Genomic DNA, 20644 nt, shown 5'->3' with positions numbered 1-20644 from the left:
AAATCTCTTAAAAATTCATGTATTAAAGTAGGATCTTCAGGAGACTCTGATTGGTATAAAGAAGAATAATATTCTTGAAAGGATTTGTTAATTTGAACTTGATCTATCGTGTAGGTACCATCTGGTTTAAGAATTTTATTAATCTGACGTTTAGATATAGTAGCTTTCAATTGGTTGGCCAATAATTTACCAGATTTGTCACCATGTATATAAAATTGACTTTTGTTTTTAAGTAGTAGATTTTCAATTGAAGATGTTAATAATAAACTATGTTGTAGTTGGAGTTCTGTTCTCTTTTTGAAAAGCTCCAGATTAGGAGTAACAGAATATGTTTTATCGATTTCTTTAATCTTGTCAGCCAATATACATATTTCGCTATTAGTTCGTTTTTTCAATCCAGTGGAATATGAAATAATTTGACCACGGATGTATGCTTTAAACGTATCCCATATTATTCTCACTGGAGATTTCTTCAGTAAAATTAGTTAAAAAGAAAAATGAAATCTGTTCTTTAATAAATTGGACGAAATCTAAGTATTATAATAGCTAAGGGTTAAATCGCCATTGTCTGACATCAAAGGATAGATCTGGTAATTTAATTGATAATCTCAATGGTGCATGATCAGAAATGGCAATTGCATCGTATTTGCAGTCCATAGTAAGTGGAGCTAGTCTAGCATCAATAAAAAAATAATCAATCCTCGACTAATTATGGTAAACATGAGAAAAGAATGAAAATTCTTTATCAAATGGGTGTAGAAATCTCCAAACATCTAAAATTCCGGATTCAACTAAAAAGGAATTAATAAAGACAGCGGATTTGTTTGGAAGTGTAGGATTTGACACATATCTATCCATGGAAGGGTTTAGACAGCAGTTAAAATCTCCACCCATAATCACAGTGTATTCATTTAAATTAGGAAATAATGCAAACAAATGTTTAAAAAATTCAGGGTTATCTACATTGGGTGCATAAACATTAACCATAACAACTTTTTTATTATGAAGTAGACCAGCAATTAATAAAAATCTACCATTTGGGTCTGATATTGTCTCATGATGGACAAATGAAATTGAGGAGTCTATAAAAATAGTAACTCCTTTCACCTTTGCTTGTGAATTTGAATGGAACTGTTGACCCCTCCAAAATCTAAAAAAATGTTGATTATCTTTCTTCCTGATGTGAGTCTCCTGAGCAAAAATGATCTGAGCATTTAATCTATGAAAAACTTTAAAGATCTTCTTGTGCTTAAGCAAATTGTTTAAGCTGTTAACATTCCATGAAATAAAATTAATAGTCTTATCCATTTTAACAGATTAAAAAACATATGGTATGTAAAGGGTTAATCTTGGTATATACGGATCTTACCAACAGGAAGAAGTAAAAAAGCTCAAAGAGGAAGCGGATATGATGACATTTTAGGAAAATTTGTAGTTTGGCCCAGAAGAAAAAAAAACTAAAAACCGCCCCACCCCCCTCCCCCAACAGCCCGAAAACTGGCCAATAGACAGCCAGAAAGCTACCCTCTAATTGAATTAACCCCAATTCTATTGGTGGCGGTAGTCCAAATTAACAAATATATAAACCACTCAAGTTTAGACTAAGAATGAACAAGATAACCCAAACAGAAATAACGAACTAACAACAAAGTTGTGGAATTAAAACAGAGCCAAAGGGCATTAACAGTCAACATTTAAAGAATACAGTTTAATAATTATTTCAGAAAGAAAGCAAACGATCAGTCATTGGTTAAATTCTTAATTATAATAAAAACAAAACATTAAAAATATTAAAAGAAGAAAAAAGAGGTTTAAATCTAAAAATTAATTAGATAATAAAGCAAGTAAGTCGTAAATCAAAGGAAAAACACTGCATCTCTTCCGCATTTCTTAGCTTTTAAAATTAAAACCTAGTTCAAAAGAAATTGCTTGTCTTCTTGAATAGATTTAAACCATTTACGAGATTTATCAGGCAGTGTAAGTCGCAGCCTTGCTGGGAATAATAATGCAGGATGATAATTGCTTTGATAGAGACGAGCCATAATTGGTTTGTAGGTCAGCCTTTCTTTCATAACTTCTGGGGCGTAATCTTCAACTACTCGAAATTTCCATTGTTTAAATTGAATCATTCCACGTCGACGAGCGGAACGAATCAAGAGTTCCTTGATGCTGATAAAATTAAATCTCAAAATTATTGGCCGAGGTTTTTGATCCGGAGCAGGTTTGAATCTTAATGCTTTATGAGCTCTGTCCAGAATGGGGTCAGCAGGGAACATATCGGAACCGAAACATCGACCAAAAGTTTAGAAAAGAATTCCGTAGGGTTACCAGTCTCGGTGTCTTCTGGAAAATTGATGATTCTTAAATTTTTCCTCCTGCTGCATCCTTCCAGGTCGATGATCCTCTGTTGTTGCTTTTCCAGGTTTTGCTTGGTCGTAATTAAAGCTTTTTCAAGTGAATGAAGTTTGGCATCTCTCTCTTTACCAGCTTGGTCGAGTTCAGCAATTAGTTGCATTTGTTTGGCATTCTCCTGGATAAGAGTATTTTGTTTTTCTTCAAAGTCCTGTAAAATGGACTTCAATTCGGCAAAGCTCCGGTCAAACTTTCTATCCAGATTAGAAATAGCTTCCAAAGTAGGTTGGTTTCTATTACCTTTACCATTAGCTGACGCTTTAGATCTGGTATTCATTTTAGCAGTTAAAAATCAAAATTAAACTTGTGCCAGTATTGTAAAAGACTTATTAAAAAGTGGTAAATAATAGATTGAAAAGTGCTTGGACCAAAGCCAAGTTATGACTTAGTCCATCAAGCACCACCAACAACCTAATCTGTGTTGACAGCTCACTCCTGTCCTTCACTCGCCATTCTGCGCCGAATCTTGCTCCCCACTCAAAGCGTGCGGTTCACTTCAGTCCTAGTTCTGATACAACACCTGCCCTTTTATTTTTTCTCTTCCCACCATCCAGGGACCCAAAACTTCTCTTTGGGTAGAGCAGCAATTCATTTGCACTTCCCCTGGTTTAGTGTAGTGCAAATGATGCTCACAATATGGTCTCCTCTCCACTGGAGAAACTGAAAGCTGACTGGGCAAATGCTTTGCAGGATATCTCTGGTCAGTTTGCAAGAGTAATTCTGAGCTTGCAATCCTTTTAGTTCTCCCTCCGACTCTCACACTGACCTTTCTTCTTTGGCCTTTTAACACTATTCCATCAAAGCCCAATGTAAGTTCATGGAACAGCACCTCACCATCTGACTTGAAACATTACATCTCTTAGGACTCGATAGTGACGGTAGTGTAGCGGTTTGCATAACGCTATTTACAGCGCCAGCAAGCCGGGTTCAATTCCCATCGCTGTCTGTAAGGAGTTTGTACGTTCTCCCCGTGTCTGTGTGGGTTTCCTCCGGGTGCTCCGGTTTCCTCCCACATTCCAAAGACGTACGGGTTAGGAAGTTGTGGGCGTGCTATGTTGGTGCCAGAAGCGTGGCGACACTTGCGGGCTGCCGCCAGAACATTCTACGCAAAAGATACATTTCACTGTGTGTTTCGATGTACATGTGACTAATAAAGATATCTTATTTTTAAATGTATTCATTGTTTTGAATCCCAACATTGCTGATAAGGACAGCATGTATTACCCATCAGTAATTGCTCTTGAGAAGGTGGTAGTGAGCAATCATCTTAGATTCAAAGTTGTACAGCATGGAAACAGGCCCTTCGGCCCACTGTGCTCATGCCTAAATATACTAATCCCAGTGACACTTGCAGGCTGCCCCCAGCACATTCTTAGCAATGCAAAAAGATGTATTTCACTGTGTGTTTCAATGTACATGTGACTAATAAATAAATATCTTGTCTTATTAAGTCTGTATCCTTCTATGCCTATTTAAGTGCCCGTTTAAATGTCTGGTAAATGTAGTGATTGTATCTGACTCCACCACATCCTCTGGCAGTGAGTTCCAGATATCAACCACTCTCTGTGTAAAATAATTTACCTCTCAAATCCACTTTAAAACTCTTTCCTTTCACCTTAAACCTCTTGTTTTTGATAGCCCTTCTGTGGGAAAGAGATTCTGACTATCTACCCTATCTATGCTTCTTATATTTTTCTACACCTTTGTCAGGTTACCTCTCAGCCACCTTTGCTCCGGGGGAAAAAAACCCAGCCTATCTAATCTCTCCCCATAACTGAAGCCCTCCAATCCAGGAGACATCCTGGTGAATCTGCTCTGCACCCTCTCCAGTGCAACTACAACCTTCCAATAGTGTAGAGATATCTTTATTAGTCACATGTGCATCAAAACACACAGTCAAATGCATCTTTTGCATAAAGTGTTTTGGGGGCAGCCTGCAAGGGTCCCCACGTTTCCGGTGCCGACATAGCATGCCCACAACTTCCTACTCTGTACGTCTTTGGAATGTGGGAGGAATCTGGAGCACCCAGAGTAAACCCACGCAGTCACGAAGAAAACATACAAACTCCTTACAGACAGCGGCCGGAATTGAACCCGGGTCGCTGGCGCTGTAATAGCATCACACTGGCCGCTACACTACCGTGCCTGCCTGGTATGAGGACCAGAACTGCAAACAATGCTCCAAATGCGGTTGAAATAGTGCTTTGTAAAGTTGCAATATAATATTTACATTTTCTGCCTTGATCTATGGCATATGCCTCCTTCACCATCCTACCTATCTTTGTTGTCACTTTCAGAGAACTATGGACTTGAACCCAAAGGTCCCGCTGCTCATCAACATTCCATACTGTATACGTCCTACCCCTGTTTGACTTACCAAAGGTCGGGATTAAATTTCATCTGCCTACACCCTACCCAACTTTCCATCTAATCCATTTATTGCTGTAGCCTGAGACAACCTTCTTAGCCATCCACAAAACCACCAACTTTGATGTCATCTGTAAATTTATTAATCATACCTCCTACATTCACATCCAAGTTGTTAATCTATATCACAAACAATAAGGTACATTACTGGTTACAGACTTCCAGTCAGAAAAAGCATCCTTCCACCACTGCCTCCTATCACAAAGCCAGTTTTGGATCCAGGTAGCCAGCTTGCCTTGGACCCCCTGTGTCTTTACCTTCAAAACAGCCTACCATGCAAGACCTTGTCAAATGCCTTACTGAAGTCCATATAGATGATGTCTACTGCCCTGCCTTCATCACTCTTAGTTACCTCCTCAAAAAAACTCAGACAAATTGATGAGGCAGGATTTCCCCTGTACAAAGCAATGCTGACTCTCCCTGATCGGCCCCTGCCTTTCCAAATGTACACAAATCCTATCATTTTGGACTTTCTGTAATAATTTAACTACTACTGGCGTAAGGTTAACTGGCCTGCAGTTACGTGCCTTGTCCCTGCTGCCCTTAGATCAAGGAAAAACATTAGCTATCCTCCTGGCATTCACCTGTGGTTAATGTACATGCAAAAATCTCCATTGTGGCCCCAGCTATCTCCTCTCTTGCTTCCCATAACAATCTAGGATATATCACATCCAGCCCTGGGGATTTATGAACTCGTATTCATCCCACGACATCTAACACCTCCTCCTTCTTAATACAGACCTAATCCAGATAATCCGCATGCATAGAATCATAGAACAGTACAGCACAATACAGGCCTTTTGGCCCACAATGTTGTGCCAACCTTTAAACCTTGCCTAAGACTATCTAACCCCTTCCTCCCACATATCCCTCTATTTTAAATTCCTCCATATGCTTATTTAGCAATCTTTTGAATTTGACCAATGTACCCGCCTCCACCACCACCCCAGGCAGTGCATTCCATGCCCCAACCACTCTCTGGGTAAAAAACCTCCTTCTGATATCTCCCTTAAACTTCCCACCCATTACTTTAAAGCCATGCCCTCTTGTACTGAGCATTGGTGCCCAGGGTAAGAGGCACTGGCTGTCTATTCTATCTATTCCTCTTAATATTTTGTAAACCTCTATCATGTCTCCTCTCATCCTCCTTCTCTCCAAAGAGTAAAGCCCTAGCTCCCTTAGTCTCTCCTCATAATGCATACTCTCTAAACCAGGCAGCATCCTGGTAAATCTCCTCTGCACCCTTTCCAACGCTGTCACATCTTTCCTATAAGGGGACCAGAACTGGACACAGTACTTTAAGTGTGGTCTAACCAGAGTTTTGCAAAGCTGCATCATTACCTCGCGGCTCTTAAACTCGATCCCATGACTTATGAATGCTAACATCCCATAAGCTTTCTTAACTACCCTATCCACCCGTGAGGCAACTTTCAGGGATCTGTGGATATGAACCCCCAGATCCCTCTGCTCCTCCACACTACCCAGAATCCTGCCATTAACTTTATACTCTGCTTTGGAGTTTGTCCTTCCAAAGTGTACCACCTCACACTTCTCCAGATTGAACTCCATCTGCCACTTCTCAGCCCAGCTCTGCATCCTATCAATGTCCCTCTGCAATCTTCGACAGTCCTCCACACTATCCACAAAACCACCAACTTTTGTGTCATCTGCAAACTTGCCAACTCACCCTTCTACCCCCTCATCCAAGTCATTAATAAAAATCACGAAAAGTAGAGGTCCCAGAACCAATCCTTGCGGGACACCGCTAGTCATGGCCCTCCAATCTGAATGCACTCCCTCCACCACAACCCTCTGCTTTCTACAGGCAAGCCAATTTTGAATCCACATGGCCAAGCCTCCCTGGATCCCATGCCCTCTGACCTTGTGAAGAAGCCTACCATATGGATTCTCTCCCCGAACTCACTATCTTCCATGTCCTTCTCCTTGGTGAATACAGATGAGAAGTATTCATTTAGGATCTCATCTGCATCACCCAGCTCCATACATAGATTACCCCTTTGGTCCCTAAGGGGACCCACTATTTTCCTGGCTACCCTCTTGCTCCTGATATTATTACAGAACGTCTTGGGATTCTCTGTAATCTTACTTGCCAAGCATATTTCATGGCCCCTTTTTGCCCTCCTACTTTCTTTGTTAACTCCTCTCCTACACACACTATATACCTCAAGAGACTCTTTTGATCCCAGTTGCCAATACCTGTCATATGTTTACTAATTTTTCCTGATCAAACCTTCAATATCCTTTGTCATCCAAGGTTCCCTAATTTTATCATCTTTTCCTTTCACCCTTACTGCAATATGTTGCCCCTGAGCTCTTGCTAACTCTCTTTTAAACAACTCACATTTGTCAGCTATTGTTTTACCCACAAGCTTCTGTTCCCAATCTAATGCCAGATCCTCTCCTATTGAAATCAGCCTTTCCCATTTAACATCCGCATGCAACCTTGAAACTTAGAGAATTATGGTCATTGTTTCCAGAGTGTTCCCCCACCACCTGCTCAGTTTGCAATCTTTGTGGTTGCTGTGGTCCTTGTGGTGAAGATACTCCTACAGTGCTACTGGGGATGGACTTGGATGAAGGCACCAAAGATATAGTTGCCAAATTTGTTGATGGTACAAAGCTAGGTAAGAAAATAAATTGTGAAGAAAGCATAAACAAGTCGCGATAGATCACGTAAGTGGTCAAAAATCTGTTCGGTAGAGTATAATATGTGAAATTATGAAATTGTCTATTTTGGCAGGAAATATTAACTTAAAAAAAAGCATTTTATCTAAATGGTGAGAGATTGCAGAGTGGTGAGAGACAGAGGGATCTGGCTGTCCCAGTGCAGGGCTCGCTAAAGGCTAGTTTGCAAGTGCTTAAAGTAAGTAGGAAATCTAACATTATTAATAAAGTTATTATTTATTGCTGGGGAAATGAACACAGAAGTAGGGACACTATGCTTCAGTTATATAGGGCATTGGTGAGACCACATTTGGAATATTGTGTACTTTGACTCCATATTTAAGGAAGGATGTTAATGCTTTCGAAGAATTAGATCTGCCATGAACTTATTGAATGACAGAGCAAGTTTGAGGGGTCAAGTAGCCTACTCCTGCTCCTAGCATGTACGTTCATGTGTTCATATGTATGTGTGTGGCAGATGGGGTATTATTAAGAGCACTACTTTGTCCTGAATGTGGTGTTAAACTTCTTGGGAGTCCAGGTAAAAGTGAGTACTCCATCATACTCCCAACTTGTACCTTATAGATAGTGGAAAAGGGTTGGGGTGTCAGAAGGCAAGTCACATACATTGTAAGATACCCAGCCTCTGACCTGCTCTTGGAGCCACAGTATTTAAGTGGCTGGGCCAGTTGAGTTTCTGGTCAATGGTGACTCCCAAGATGGAGATAGTTATTACTTGACACTTTTACGATATGAATTTTACTTGAAGCCTCCCAGTCCATGCCTGAATGTTGTCTAGGTTTTTACTGCAGACAACTCGCTTCTCCTAATGTGTGTCCAAACTGCCCAATAAAACATCATCCACCTGCAACATTAACTCCATTTGCCTCTCTGCACAGACACCACCTGTCCTGCCGAGTATTCTCTTATTATTAAAAGCATTCTCTTTTATTTCAGATTTCCAACAACTGCATTGTTTTGCATCTCACAGTTCCAGAAATGTTTTCTTTTCTCCCCTCTGTCCTCATTCATCACCTTCTATTTACACCTTCTCCAGACAGATCAGCTGAGAATAACACGTCTTCATCACATTCTGTCAGTCAGCCCCATCACCACTCAGTCTCTCTTGATCTCCACCCTGCCGTGGACATTCCAAATCATTATTTTAGGTCAGTCTTCATGGTAGAAAATACTAAAAGCATCCCAATAACATTAATCAAGGGGCAAGAGGGGGAGAAATGAACTTAAAACAATCTCTAACACGAGAGAAAGATGCCAATGCAAACTAGTAAGAGTTGCCAAGTCCCCTGGACTTGTATCTAAAGATCCAAAAGGAATTTGTTACAATTGTACAGGGTGTTGGTGAGGCCACACCTGGAAGTACTGTGCACAGTTTTGGTCCCCTTACCTAAAAGAGGATATAATAGCAGTGGAGGAAGTCCAAATGAGATTCACCAGACTAATTCCTGGGATATCAAGAGAAGCTGAAATGTTTGGGTCAGTGGAGGCGAAATAAAATCAGGAATTCTGGAGTAGTAGAGAGAAGATTTATTGTGCAGTACTGATTAATCAGGAGAACAGCCCAGAAAGTCTCAGAGTATGTTCTGTCCAAGCACAGTTTCCCCCATTTAAATACTTTTAGTTTACATACAGGATCAAGCAAAACAGATATCTTTTGTGTATTCAATCATTTCCCTATGTCTTTGCACTGGAGGTGTTAATGTAATCAATGTCACTGCTCTTCCTCCTTGATCATATCAATTGGTCCTGCCCTCATCTCATCCTGCTTTTGGTATTACAAGGTTAGTGTTAATCAGATTAATTTTACAATACTTCATCAAATATTCCACAGTGGTTTTCAGAGATATTTCAGATTTAATTAACAGAGGTTCTTGCAAGCCTCCCTTTCGTTCCCAGCACAATATGCTCCATGGTGCAGCTATCCCCAAGGACAAATAGCAATCGCTCTGTTCCCACTTTAACCCTTGGATCTAACTATTAGTTTTGCTTATTCATACTTCTCCTTATTCCCTTCTACAGGGTCTATATTCCTTTAAGTTTAATAGAATGAGGGGTGATCTTATGTAAACACGTAAGATCTTGAGGGGGGGTGCATGGTAGGGTAGATGTTGAGATGTTTTCACTAGTGGGAGCGTCTCGAACAAGGGAAACAGTTACAAGATAAAGGGGCAGTAATTTAAAACCAAGCCTTGTGGAAATTTCTTCTTTCAAAGGGTAGTGTATTTCTAGAATTCTCTACCCTAAGTGTGGTGGAGGCCAGGTTATGCGATGTATTTAAGGTGGAGACAGACGAAAGATTGAGGCTTTGAGGGTTATGGGGAACTGGCACAGAAGATGCCAACACAGATCAGCCATGATCATATTGAATGACAGGGCACACTTAAATAGCTGGTAGCCTACTCATGTTCCTATTTTCTTGTTTTCTTATGAAGCGGCTGTACAGATAATGCATATATTGGTTGCAATCTATTAAACTTTCTTGGATTTTGAAGAGGGTCCAAAAAATTGGAAAACACAAATGTAATGCTACTGTTTAAGAAAGGAAGAGACAGAAAGCTGAAAACTACAGTCCAGTTAACCACACGCCATGATTAGGAAAATACTGAAATCCATTACTTCAGCAATCATAGGCTATTTAAAAGAAATCAAAGGACACTCAAACAGAACCAACTCCTACTCCTGTTCTCTTACTCCTCCAGGTTACTGAAAACATTGTGTTTTCTAACTTTTCCTAGTTCTGAGGAAGGGTTATTGACCTGAAATATTGACGCTGTCTCTCCTTCCACGGGTGTTGCCTGAACCTGCTGAGGGTTTTACAGCATTTCCTGGTTTTGTTTCAGATTTCCAGCATCTGCGGTTTTCACTCTGTGAACCTGAAACGTCAACCTTGTTTCTCTCTGCACCGACGCTGCCCGACCTGCTGAGTATCTACTGCAGATTCTCTCTTTCGCTGGGTTACGGTGTGGCCCCTGTTGGTCGGTCAGTGCAGGGTTGCACTCCAGGTGCTGGCCGTCCCTTGTCACCAGCGGGGCGGCGGTCCCCACCACCCTGGTTGCTTCTGTGGTGGCTGCTGTCGGCGTGGTCCGGTGCCTCAGACAGCGCGGCGGGAATAGGAAATCCTCCCGGCCGGCAGGGGGCGCGGCGGGCAGCGATCCTCCCGGCCGGCTAGCGGGGGGGGGGGGCCGCTAGCGGTCCTCCTCTCCGACAGGGGGCGTGTGGTGGCGGGCGGGTGCCGGTCTCCGAGCGACAGCCCCTGGGCTCCAGCGAGGAGGAGGTCCGGATCATGGCGACTCAAGTCAGCGAGCTAGAGGCCGCCAAGAAAACCCTGACGGAAGCGCTGGGGGAGAACGTGAAGCAGTGAGTCGGGGTGGCCCGGTCCGCGGGTCGGTGGCGAGCGGGGCTCTGGCGGCGGGACAAGTCCCGGGAGTGGGCCCGGGTCCGGGTCCAGGCCCCGGGCTGGGATCGGCGGCTCCCGGTACCACGGCGCGGGGCTCCGCCGCTCCATTCAATTGCATCGCCCCCGGGCTCGGGTGGAGGATCCAGGCCGGCAGGCTGGGCTGACGCTGCACTGGGGTCCGGGGGGATGGAGGAGGACCTGCTTCCCACCCCAGTGTCCTGGGTTCCGAGGTGGCCGATGAGGCCAATGTGCCAGCCACTAACTCTGCCACAGATGGGGCAGGTGGTGACTGACGGGGTGGATGGGTGGGCGGTGCTCTCCTGCTGCTGAGGCAGGGTTTTTGTGTCCTCCTGATACACGGGCATCAAGATTCTCCTTACCGATCTGAATGCTCCTCCTCCACTTTAAATGGTTAGAGACCAGAGGCTCCCAAGAGCCGGTGGGTGGGGGTGGGGGAAGTTGCATTTCTTCAAGGAAGCTTTGGACATGTCCTTGAATCTTTTGCTCTTGTCATTTTCTCCCATGACGGAGCTGGGAATAGAGTGTTCTGGGAGACAGGAGGCTGAATATGCTGGAATCTGGAGCCACATATGAGATGCCAGAGGGACTCAGTAGGCCAGGCAGCCTCTATGGAGGAAAGTAGACAGCCAACATTTCGGGATGAGACCCTTATTCTGGATCCAGATGAAGAGTCACGACCGGAAACGTCAGCTGTCCATTTCCTTCCATAGATACTGCCTGACCTGCTGCATTCCTCCAGCATCCAGTGTGTTTCAAGAGCCAGTTGTTGGGTGCGCTAATGATGTGGCCTGCCCAGTGCAAAGGGATATTGGCCTGGGAGAAGACAATGATGTTGGTTTGTTTATCCTTCCAGTAAATTTGGAAGGTTTTGTGTAGGTAGTGTGATATTTTTCTAGTGCATTGAGATGACTGCTTTAGGTAGTCCAGATTGTAGAAGCACATAGGAAGGCAGGAATCGCTGCTGCCTGATCAATTTTATCATCAATGTCTGCCTTTATCGATGGGCGGCTCTCAAGATGTGGAAAGTGATCCACATTTTCCAGAGTCTGATCCTGAACCTTCACTTTTGGAGGACAGTGTGGTACAGCAGGTGTAGGTTGGTGGAGGACCCTTGTCTTGTGGATATTAAATGTGAGGTCCATTATCTTGTATGCTTCAGTGAAAGCACTAATGATGGCTTGCAGCTCAATCTCTGAGCATGTACAAACACGAGCGTCGTCTCCGTACTGTTGTTTAACATCTGAGATTTGGGTAACCTTCGTTCTGGAGTGTTGTTGCCATTGGTTGAGCAGCTTCCCATTAGTTCTGAAGATTGTCTCCACTCCCACATGAAGTATGTTGGAGGTGAGCTACAGCATTGTGATAGAAAAAATTATTGGGGCATTGACACAGCTTGGTTTATTACTAGGCTTCACTGAGAACAATATTGTAAACCCATTGGTTAATATTGCAGCTTCCATGGCATCCTGGACCAAATGTAAGATGGAAATGAATTTTGTGGGCAGCTGAATTTTAGGAGAGTGTTCCACAGTCTCTACTGACTGATGGAGTTGAAGGCTTTGGTGGGGTCAAAATAAAGGTATTGTAGTGTGATTTGTGCTGCTCTCTTCACTTTTTTGTGGAGGTGTTATGTGGTGAAGATCCACTGTGCCTCTGCATGGGTGGAATCCACAGTGGGAGGAGGTGATTGAAGAGGACTCTGGCAATGATTTTCCCAGTAGTGGTCAGTGGGGAGACCCCTCCATTGTTACCACAGTTGGATGTATCTGCTTTCTTAAAGATGGTCACAGTTATGGCATCTTTGAGACTCCCTGGAGTGTCCTCCTTTTCCCAGATGTGGACAGTGAGGGTGTGCATTTGTGACTGAACCTCTTCACTGCTGAGTTTTATAATTTCAGCGAAGGTACCGCCAGCTCCTGAAGCATTATAATTTTGTTTTTAATTTCCACATGCCATTGGATCAAAACACTGCTTTGTGAAGCCTGTGGGATAGCTGGTGTGTGCCACAGTTGCCCCATGTTAGCAAAACCATGCCGAGACAACTTCCACTTCACTACATGATGTTTGGGACCTGGAATGTCATGGACAGTCCCAATAGTGACAGACCTAAACATTGCTCCACTATCATGGCTTGGAACTCAGACCTCAAGAAGAAGGTATGCCACACTGAATGCAACACAGTGGTCTGCTCCTGGTCAGTTTAAAGAACAATGCAGTTGGCATACCTTCTTTTTGAGGGGTGAACGGGAAGAGAAACACCATCTTCACAGACTGAGCTTCAGCATCAAGGATATCTAGTGTGCCGACTCAGTGACTTGCCCTGCGGAATTAGTGAACGTCTTTTGATCCTAACACAGGACAGGTGTGCTACAGTTGTTAGAACACGTGAACTAAGTCAAAAAGAACTTCTATTCCAACCATGGAAAAAAATATTCAAATCTGCATCTCAAAGGGAGACAACGTAGAACAGTACAGCACTGGCCAGGCCACTCAGCCCATGACGTTGTACCAATCTTGATGCTAATTTATACAAAATGTCCTCCTGTGTATCATCCATATCCCTCCATTCCTTCATATTCAAGTGTCTTTCTAAAAGCCTCTTAAACTCCACCAAAATACCTGCTTCCACTACTACCCCTGGTAACCCGTTCCAGGCACCTACCACTCTCTGTCCCTCATGTTGCCTTTAAACTTCCCCCCTCTAACCTTAAAAGTACAGCCTCTGATGTTTTACATTTCTGCCCTGAGGAAAAGATTCCAGCTGTCTATCCTATCCGTGCCTCTCATAATTTTAAAAACTTCTATCATGATCCCCCCCTCAGCCTTCGATGCTCTAGGGAGAACAACCCAGTTTGTCCAACCTTTCCTTATAGCTCATACCCTCTAATCCAGAGAGCATCCTGGTGAACCTCTTCTGCACCCTTTCCACAGTCACATTCTTTCTATAATGGGGTGACCAGAATTGCATGCAATACTCCAAGTACGGTCTGACTAAAGTTTTATATAGTTGCAGCATGACTTCCTTACCCTTGTACTCAACACCCCTACCAATGAAGGCAAGCATGCCATATGCTTTCCTTACTACCGTATCCACTTGCGTAGCCACTTTGTGAACTAAGGACCTGGACCCCAAGATCCCTCTGTACCTCAATGCTATTAAGGGGCCTATCATTGACTGTATATGTTCTCCTTTCATTTGACCTCCCAAAGTGCAACACCTTACACTTGCCCAGATTAAACTCCATCTGCCACTTCTCTTCCCATATCTGTAACTGATCTATATCCCGCTGTATTCTTTGATAGTCCCCTACACTGTCCACAACTCCACCAATTTTGGTGTCATCGTAAATGTGCTAATCCACCCATCTACGGGTTCATCCAAATCATTGATATCACAAACAACAGAGGTCCCAGCACCGGTCCTTGCAGAACACCACTGGTCACGGCCCTCCAGCCAGAATAACAGCCTTCCATCCTTACTCTCTGTCTTCTATGGGCAAGCCAGTTCCGGATCCAAGGTTGCAATTCACCTTGGATCCCATGCATCTTTATCTTCTGAATCAACCTACCATGAGGAACCTTATCAAATGCCTTACTAAAGTCCATGTACATAAAGTTCACTGCCTTAACCGTCATCAAACACCTTTGTCACCAATTTGACTGACTTTTTGAGGAGGTAAAGCATGACCTGCCCTGCACAAAGCCATACTGATGTCCCTAAGCAGGCCATGCCTTTCCAAACGTGCATAAATCCTATCCCTTAGTATCCTCTCCGGTAGCTTCCCTACCACTGATGTGAGGTTCACTGGCCTATAGATACTTGGATTATCCCTATTTCCCTTCTTGAACAAAGGCACAACATTTGCTACGCTCCAGGTCTCCTGGACCTCGCCTGTTGCTAGTGAGGACACAAAGATCCTTGTCTAAGCCCCAGCAATCTCCTCACTTGCTTCTTTCAATATTCTGGGATATATGCCATCGGGCCCTGGGAGTTTATCCACCTTAATGCTTTTCAGAAGACCCAGCATTACCTCCTTAATCTCAAAATGTCCCAGCACATTAGCATGCCCCACTCTGTTTTCACTATCCTCTAATTCCTTCTCCTTGGTAAATACTGATGTAAAGTACTCACTTAGGACTTTAGCCAGTTGCTCTGACTCCAAGCACATATTCCCTGTTCTGTCTTTGAGTGGACCTACCCTCTCCTTAGTTATCCTCTTTTTCTTAATTTAAGTATAAAATGCCATGGGATTATCCTTGATCCTACTCCCCAAGGACGTTTCATGGCCCCTTTTGGCCTTCCTAATCACCTGCTGGAGCATTTTCCTGCTATCTTATATTCCACAAGGGCTCAGTCTGATTTTATCTTCCTAAACCTTATGTATACTTACTTTTTTTTTCCTCACTAAATTTAGGATCTCTCTGGTCATGCAAGGTTCACTTACTTTACCATCCTTGTCTTTACTCCTTACCGGAACATGCCAATCCTGAGCTCTGCTCAGCTGGTCTTTAAACAACTCCCACATGTCAGACGTGGACTTGTTCGACAGCAGCTTCTCCCAGTCAGTGCCCCTTAGCTTCTACCTTATCCTGTCTCTATTTTATTACCTTCTTGCAAGATCCAATTTTATCCTTACTAATAACTATCTTAAAACATAATGAGTTGTGGTCACTATTCCCAAAATGTTCACCCACTATCAGATCTGTCACCTGACCTGGCTCATTTCCCAAAACTAGGTCCAGTATGTTCTCTCCTCTAGTTGGACTCTCCACATACTGCTTCAAGAACTCCTCTTGGATGCACTGAGAAATCCTGCCCCATCTAAGCTTCTTGTATTAAAGGGAGTTGCAATCAATACTGGGGAAGTTAAAGTCCCCTACTGTGACAACTCTGTTGTTTGTGCACCTTTCCATAATCTGTCTACATTACATATCTGTTCCTCCACCTCTCGGTGGCTATTGGGGGGGGCCTATAGTACAGTCCCATCAGTGTAATTGTGCTTATCCTATTTCTGAGCTCCACCCAAATGGCCTCTGTGGACGAGCCCTCCAGTATGTCCTCTTTGAGTACTACTGTGACATTCTCCTTTAAAAGTAGTGCGACCCTTCCACCTCTTTTACCCTCTATCATGTCTAAAGCAATGAAACCCAGGAACATTGAGCTGCCAGTCCTGTCCCTCACACAATCAGGTCTCTGTAATGGCAACAACATTGTAATTCCGTGTACTGATCCAGGCTCTGGGTTTATCCTTGAGAAACAAAGGACCGTGTTATACCAATTTTAAGTTCCCACTCCTGCCTGCTGCAAAATCACACAGTGCCACGGATTAATTCTGTTAAAACACGTTTATTAGCAGTATACTGCCAGGGAGAAGACTCTCAACACTCAGAGTCGTTATCGGAGGTCTCTGCAATACAAAGGAGCAGATATTAATTTATACAGTCATTGTCACGCACACTTAATGAATGCGGCTCCACAAGTTTCGATCAGGCGCCTGAGATTCAAAGACAGACATCACACTGTTGTTTAGTATAATTGATTTACAATCAAGAGATTCAAAGACAGACATCACACTCATTGTTTAGGACAAACCTCACACTTATTGTTTAATATAATTGGCTTACAATCAAGTTCCAGACACTGTAATCACCACCTGGTCTTGAGTCGGGTTTGCCTGCGTGGTTTTTTTTCATTAGTTATATGTACGGTCACAATTTCTTAATCCTTTACTTCCTCATTCCCTCCTTTTATCATGACCTAGAAGGGTGCTGAGAACGGGGTCGAGAGCTTATTAATAAAGACCTTGCAACAAGTATTTAAACAGGTCAGCACCACACAGCATACTATAATAATAACGATTAACATTACTGCTCCATGCAGCAGGTATGATGTCCACAATCCTCCTAGTAGCCACCTCAACCAACCCTCCCCTCCTGCAAGTCCCCGCCTAAAGCTATCTACTTGCTTCTGAATGTCCTGAATGGCATGGGAAATGCTGTAGGACTCATCCCTAACATTCCTCCTTGCTGAGCCAACTGGTAGTCCACAGCATACTGGGTCTGTTGGGCATAAAGCTGAAATTCCGTCATTTCCTGGTTCACTGCTTCCAGGCCCTTTATGGTACTGTTTCCCAGCACGGTTGGTCCACAAATAAGGTAGTTCCGGTTTTATGCGGCTGTAGTTCCTGCCGATCCTCCCAGAGAGAGGGTACTCAGAAACCCATAGCCTAGTGATGATAAGGAAGAGCCCCATTGTAACAGGATCCCCCCAGTCTTCACAGAGCTCCTCACTTACTGACCGTGCCACAAGTCTTCGTCGGACATGAGCCTTCTGGGGGCAGGGGACAGTGACCGGCCCAATCGTTCCTATTGCAAACCAGGCTGGCAGAGTGGGGGTGGCAGTAGTATAAGTACCACTGAAAAGGAACACATACCCTTCCTTGGCCCGGTAACAGGTTACATTACCCATTTGCTGTGGACTGGGCATCTGAGAATACCAAGAGATTCCAGTAACATTCCTTCCGTGATTTTTCAGATAATTTTCCCTGGTTTGCCATTCCAAAGAGACATTAGACAATTTCACATGGGTTCCGTTCCCTTCCCCACAAACCCATCACTCCCCTGCAAGTAATTTAGTACACCTAGTGGTGGCACATTTACACCTAAACTATCCTCCCCTAAATTCACATATTCTCTCTATACAGGTGGTGGTGGCACATGATATCGTGTGCCGTACGATCGTATCCCACAACCCCATCCTTTACTGTTGAAGCAGTGGGGGGAGGACTGGTAGCTAGTTGTGCTACTAGGATCTGTTGCTGTTCTTTGCAAACATTTACCCGTATCTGTGATACTAATTTAGTTAATTTATTTTTCAGGGTGCCGTTGGCTTGTTCTACTATACCCGCTGCCTGAGGGTGGTAGATGCAATGGAACTGTTGTTCATATGCAGTGCCTCGCACAAATCTTTATTTATTCCCTCTATGAAGTGGGGACCATTTTCTGAACTTATCTGTTGGGGTACCCCAAACCTTGGTATGAGCTCTGTAAGCAATAACTTTACCATCATTGAGGCCTTATTGTTGGTGGTCGGAAAAGCTTCAGTCCATCTACTAAATACATCAACAATAATAAGACAGTGCTTATAGCAATGTACATGCGGTAATTCAATAAAATCAAGTTGTATACATTCAAAAGGACCCCCTGGCAAGGGGGTTTTGCCTGGGGTGCACCTCACCCCTTTCCCAGCATTGGTTTGTTGGCATATTAAACACGATCGTATTTTGCCTTGTGCTGCTTCCTCCAATCTGGGGTGCCACCAGGTACGTAGTAAAATGTTACTCATTCCCTCCTTGCCAAGGTGGGTGTCAGAATGCAGGTAGTCAATAAGCATTGGTAACAAGGAATCAGGTATACATACTTGACTGACTGGAGTAGTTCAGAGGCTATGTGGCACAGAGTGCATATACCCGTGCGCCTTCCGTACTTGTTTTTCTGAGTCGGGGTGTCCCCCTGTAAGTGCTGCACAGTGACCATGCCCTGCATTGTTATTGTTGGCTTACAAGTAACCGCCTGTTTTTCCGCAGTCAAAACGATATTAGTCCCCTGGTGTGCTGCCAATTTAGCCTCTGCATCTGCCCTGTTATTGCCCAATGTTACTAGGGAGGCTTCTGAGAGGTGAGCCAAGCATTTAATGATGGCCAATTTATTAGGGAGGAGGATGGCTTGGAGGAGGTTCTTTACATAAGCTGCATTCTGTATGGGGCTACCTGTAGAGGTCAGAAATCTCCTGCGCGTCCATAGTTGGCCAAAATCTGGCGCGACTCCAAAAGCATAGCAGGAATCAGTAAAGATATTAGTTACTTTGTCCTTGGCTAAAATACAAGCTCTGGTCAGAGCAAAGAGTTCTGCTTTTTGGGCAGAGACTGGGGGCTGCAAAGATGCAGACTCCACAATGTGGGAGTCGTCTACTATGGCGTAGCTGCAAAGGCAGATTTCCTGTTCAGAAACGGAAGAACTACCAGCGAAATACAGAAAGTTGTAACTCCTGGAGTTTTTATGCAAAATTTGGGAGAAAATAGTTGGGGAGTGTATAAATCCTTGCGGGACACGCGTCCAGGTGTATTGCTGACCTTGGAAGGTGAAAGCAAACAGGTACTATGAGTTGGGAGATAGGGGAAATGTAAAAAATGCATGCTGGAGATCCACGAGTGTAAAAATACAAGAGTCAGCAGGGATGTTGCTGAGAATGGTGGTCGGGTTCAGGACCACCATTCAGTGGTTCCACTATATCATTAACCTTATGCAGGTCATGTACCAGGCACCATTCCGTCCGTCTGGATTTGGGGACGGGTAAAATGGGGGTGTTGCAGGGTGATTGGCAAGGAACCAGACTGCCCTGTTTGCAGAATGAATCTATTAAATGGGTTATTCCGTCAACCGCCTCTCTCCGAAGGGGGTACTGTGAGACAGAAGGCAATTGTGCTCCCGGCATTACACGGATTTGGATTGGGGTCACTGGGGTGAACCCTACCTCAGCTTTCAACGCGGCCCATAAATCGGGGGTTGGCTCATCCGAAGGGAGTCGGTGGGGCTGATGGTGGTGTAAACAGCCTGTCACCGAAAAAGGGGTGAGGTAATAAGTCAGGGTCCCTTCTGGCAGTATCTGGGGAATCCGTAAAGGCCTGTGTCTGCCTGTACCTCAAGTTGGTGGGCGAGGAATCCCAGCTCCTTCGGTTTATCACCCTCATTAACTGACAGGGTAATGTGAGGGGACACCAAGCCTGACTGATTCCACAATTCATTAGGCACTTGAACTGAAAGTGCTGTACCCTCCTTACCTGCTACTTCCCCTAAAATAGTAACAGTCACCATGCTACCCAGGTAAGGAGCATACAAAACTTCCAGCTCCCTTGAGACCCCTGAGGGGTCATAAGCTAGCGTCACATGTGGGTCAGGGGCCTTCAAGGGTGGGTCAAAATCTCCATTCTTGAAGTCCACTGCTCACCCCTGAGGAGGCTGGTGAATCCAGAGGATCCTATGGGGTTTAGGGCCGTTAATGGTAATTCCTTCATCCAGGCGTTGTATTTTGAGTTGGAGGGAGCAGAGCAGGTCCCTCCTGGCCAAGTTAACCCCTAGGTTTGGGGTTACTGCGAATTGGATCAGACATTCCTGATCTCCAAATCCCACTTGTAAAGGTTCAGTTAATGGGCAGGACCTTTCCTGTCCCTCAAGCCCGCTCAATGAAACTGTGGCCATGGAAAGTTTAAAATCATGCTGGGCGATACAAGGCGCTTCGAGGGTCGAGGTATTGGCCCTCGTATCTATCATAAAGGGGATTGGTTTACCCTCAACTAATAAATTGACGATAGGTTTATCATCCAGGTTATGGGCGAGGGCAGGGTACATGGAATGCCTACTTCCCACAGCTAGTCAGGCGGAAAACGGGTTGTTAGTTGAGAAAGGTTGTAGTTTACCGAGGGGTCTGGCCTGCCGTTGGCGGTGGGGGCACTCCCTCTGCCAATGGTCAGCTGCCCCACAAAGGTAGCATCCTGTCAACCTGACACTCGCCGGTGCAGGTTGTTGGGGTCCCTTGGGTCCTGGGTAATTATGAGGGGGTGGTGGTGCGTAAAGGGGTCTGTACGCTGGGGCTGTTGGGGTGCATTGGATACCCTTTACCAG

At 44.2% G+C, this 20644-nt stretch overlaps 1 protein-coding gene across 2 annotated transcripts in view; it reads left to right on the top strand.

Annotated features, from left to right (window-relative positions):
* The first annotated feature begins 10728 nt into the window (after nucleotides 1-10728).
* tada1 (transcriptional adaptor 1) overlaps nucleotides 10729-20644 on the top strand; it is a 56221-nt gene continuing 46305 nt past the window's right edge. The window contains exon 1 of one of the 2 annotated variants that reach the window (XM_052011909.1): nucleotides 10729-10902. In XM_052011909.1, the coding sequence (XP_051867869.1) occupies nucleotides 10829-10902 (74 nt within the window). In that variant the 5' untranslated portion in view covers nucleotides 10729-10828. The remainder of the gene's footprint in view (nucleotides 10903-20644) is intronic. The other variant, XM_052011910.1, reaches the window with a different exon arrangement.

The sequence above is a fragment of the Pristis pectinata genome, chromosome 3, assembly GCF_009764475.1.
Source record: "Pristis pectinata isolate sPriPec2 chromosome 3, sPriPec2.1.pri, whole genome shotgun sequence".
NCBI lineage: Eukaryota > Metazoa > Chordata > Chondrichthyes > Rhinopristiformes > Pristidae > Pristis > Pristis pectinata.
The sequence above is the reverse complement of the archived record's forward strand: the minus strand, read 5'-3'. Positions and strand labels throughout refer to the sequence as shown.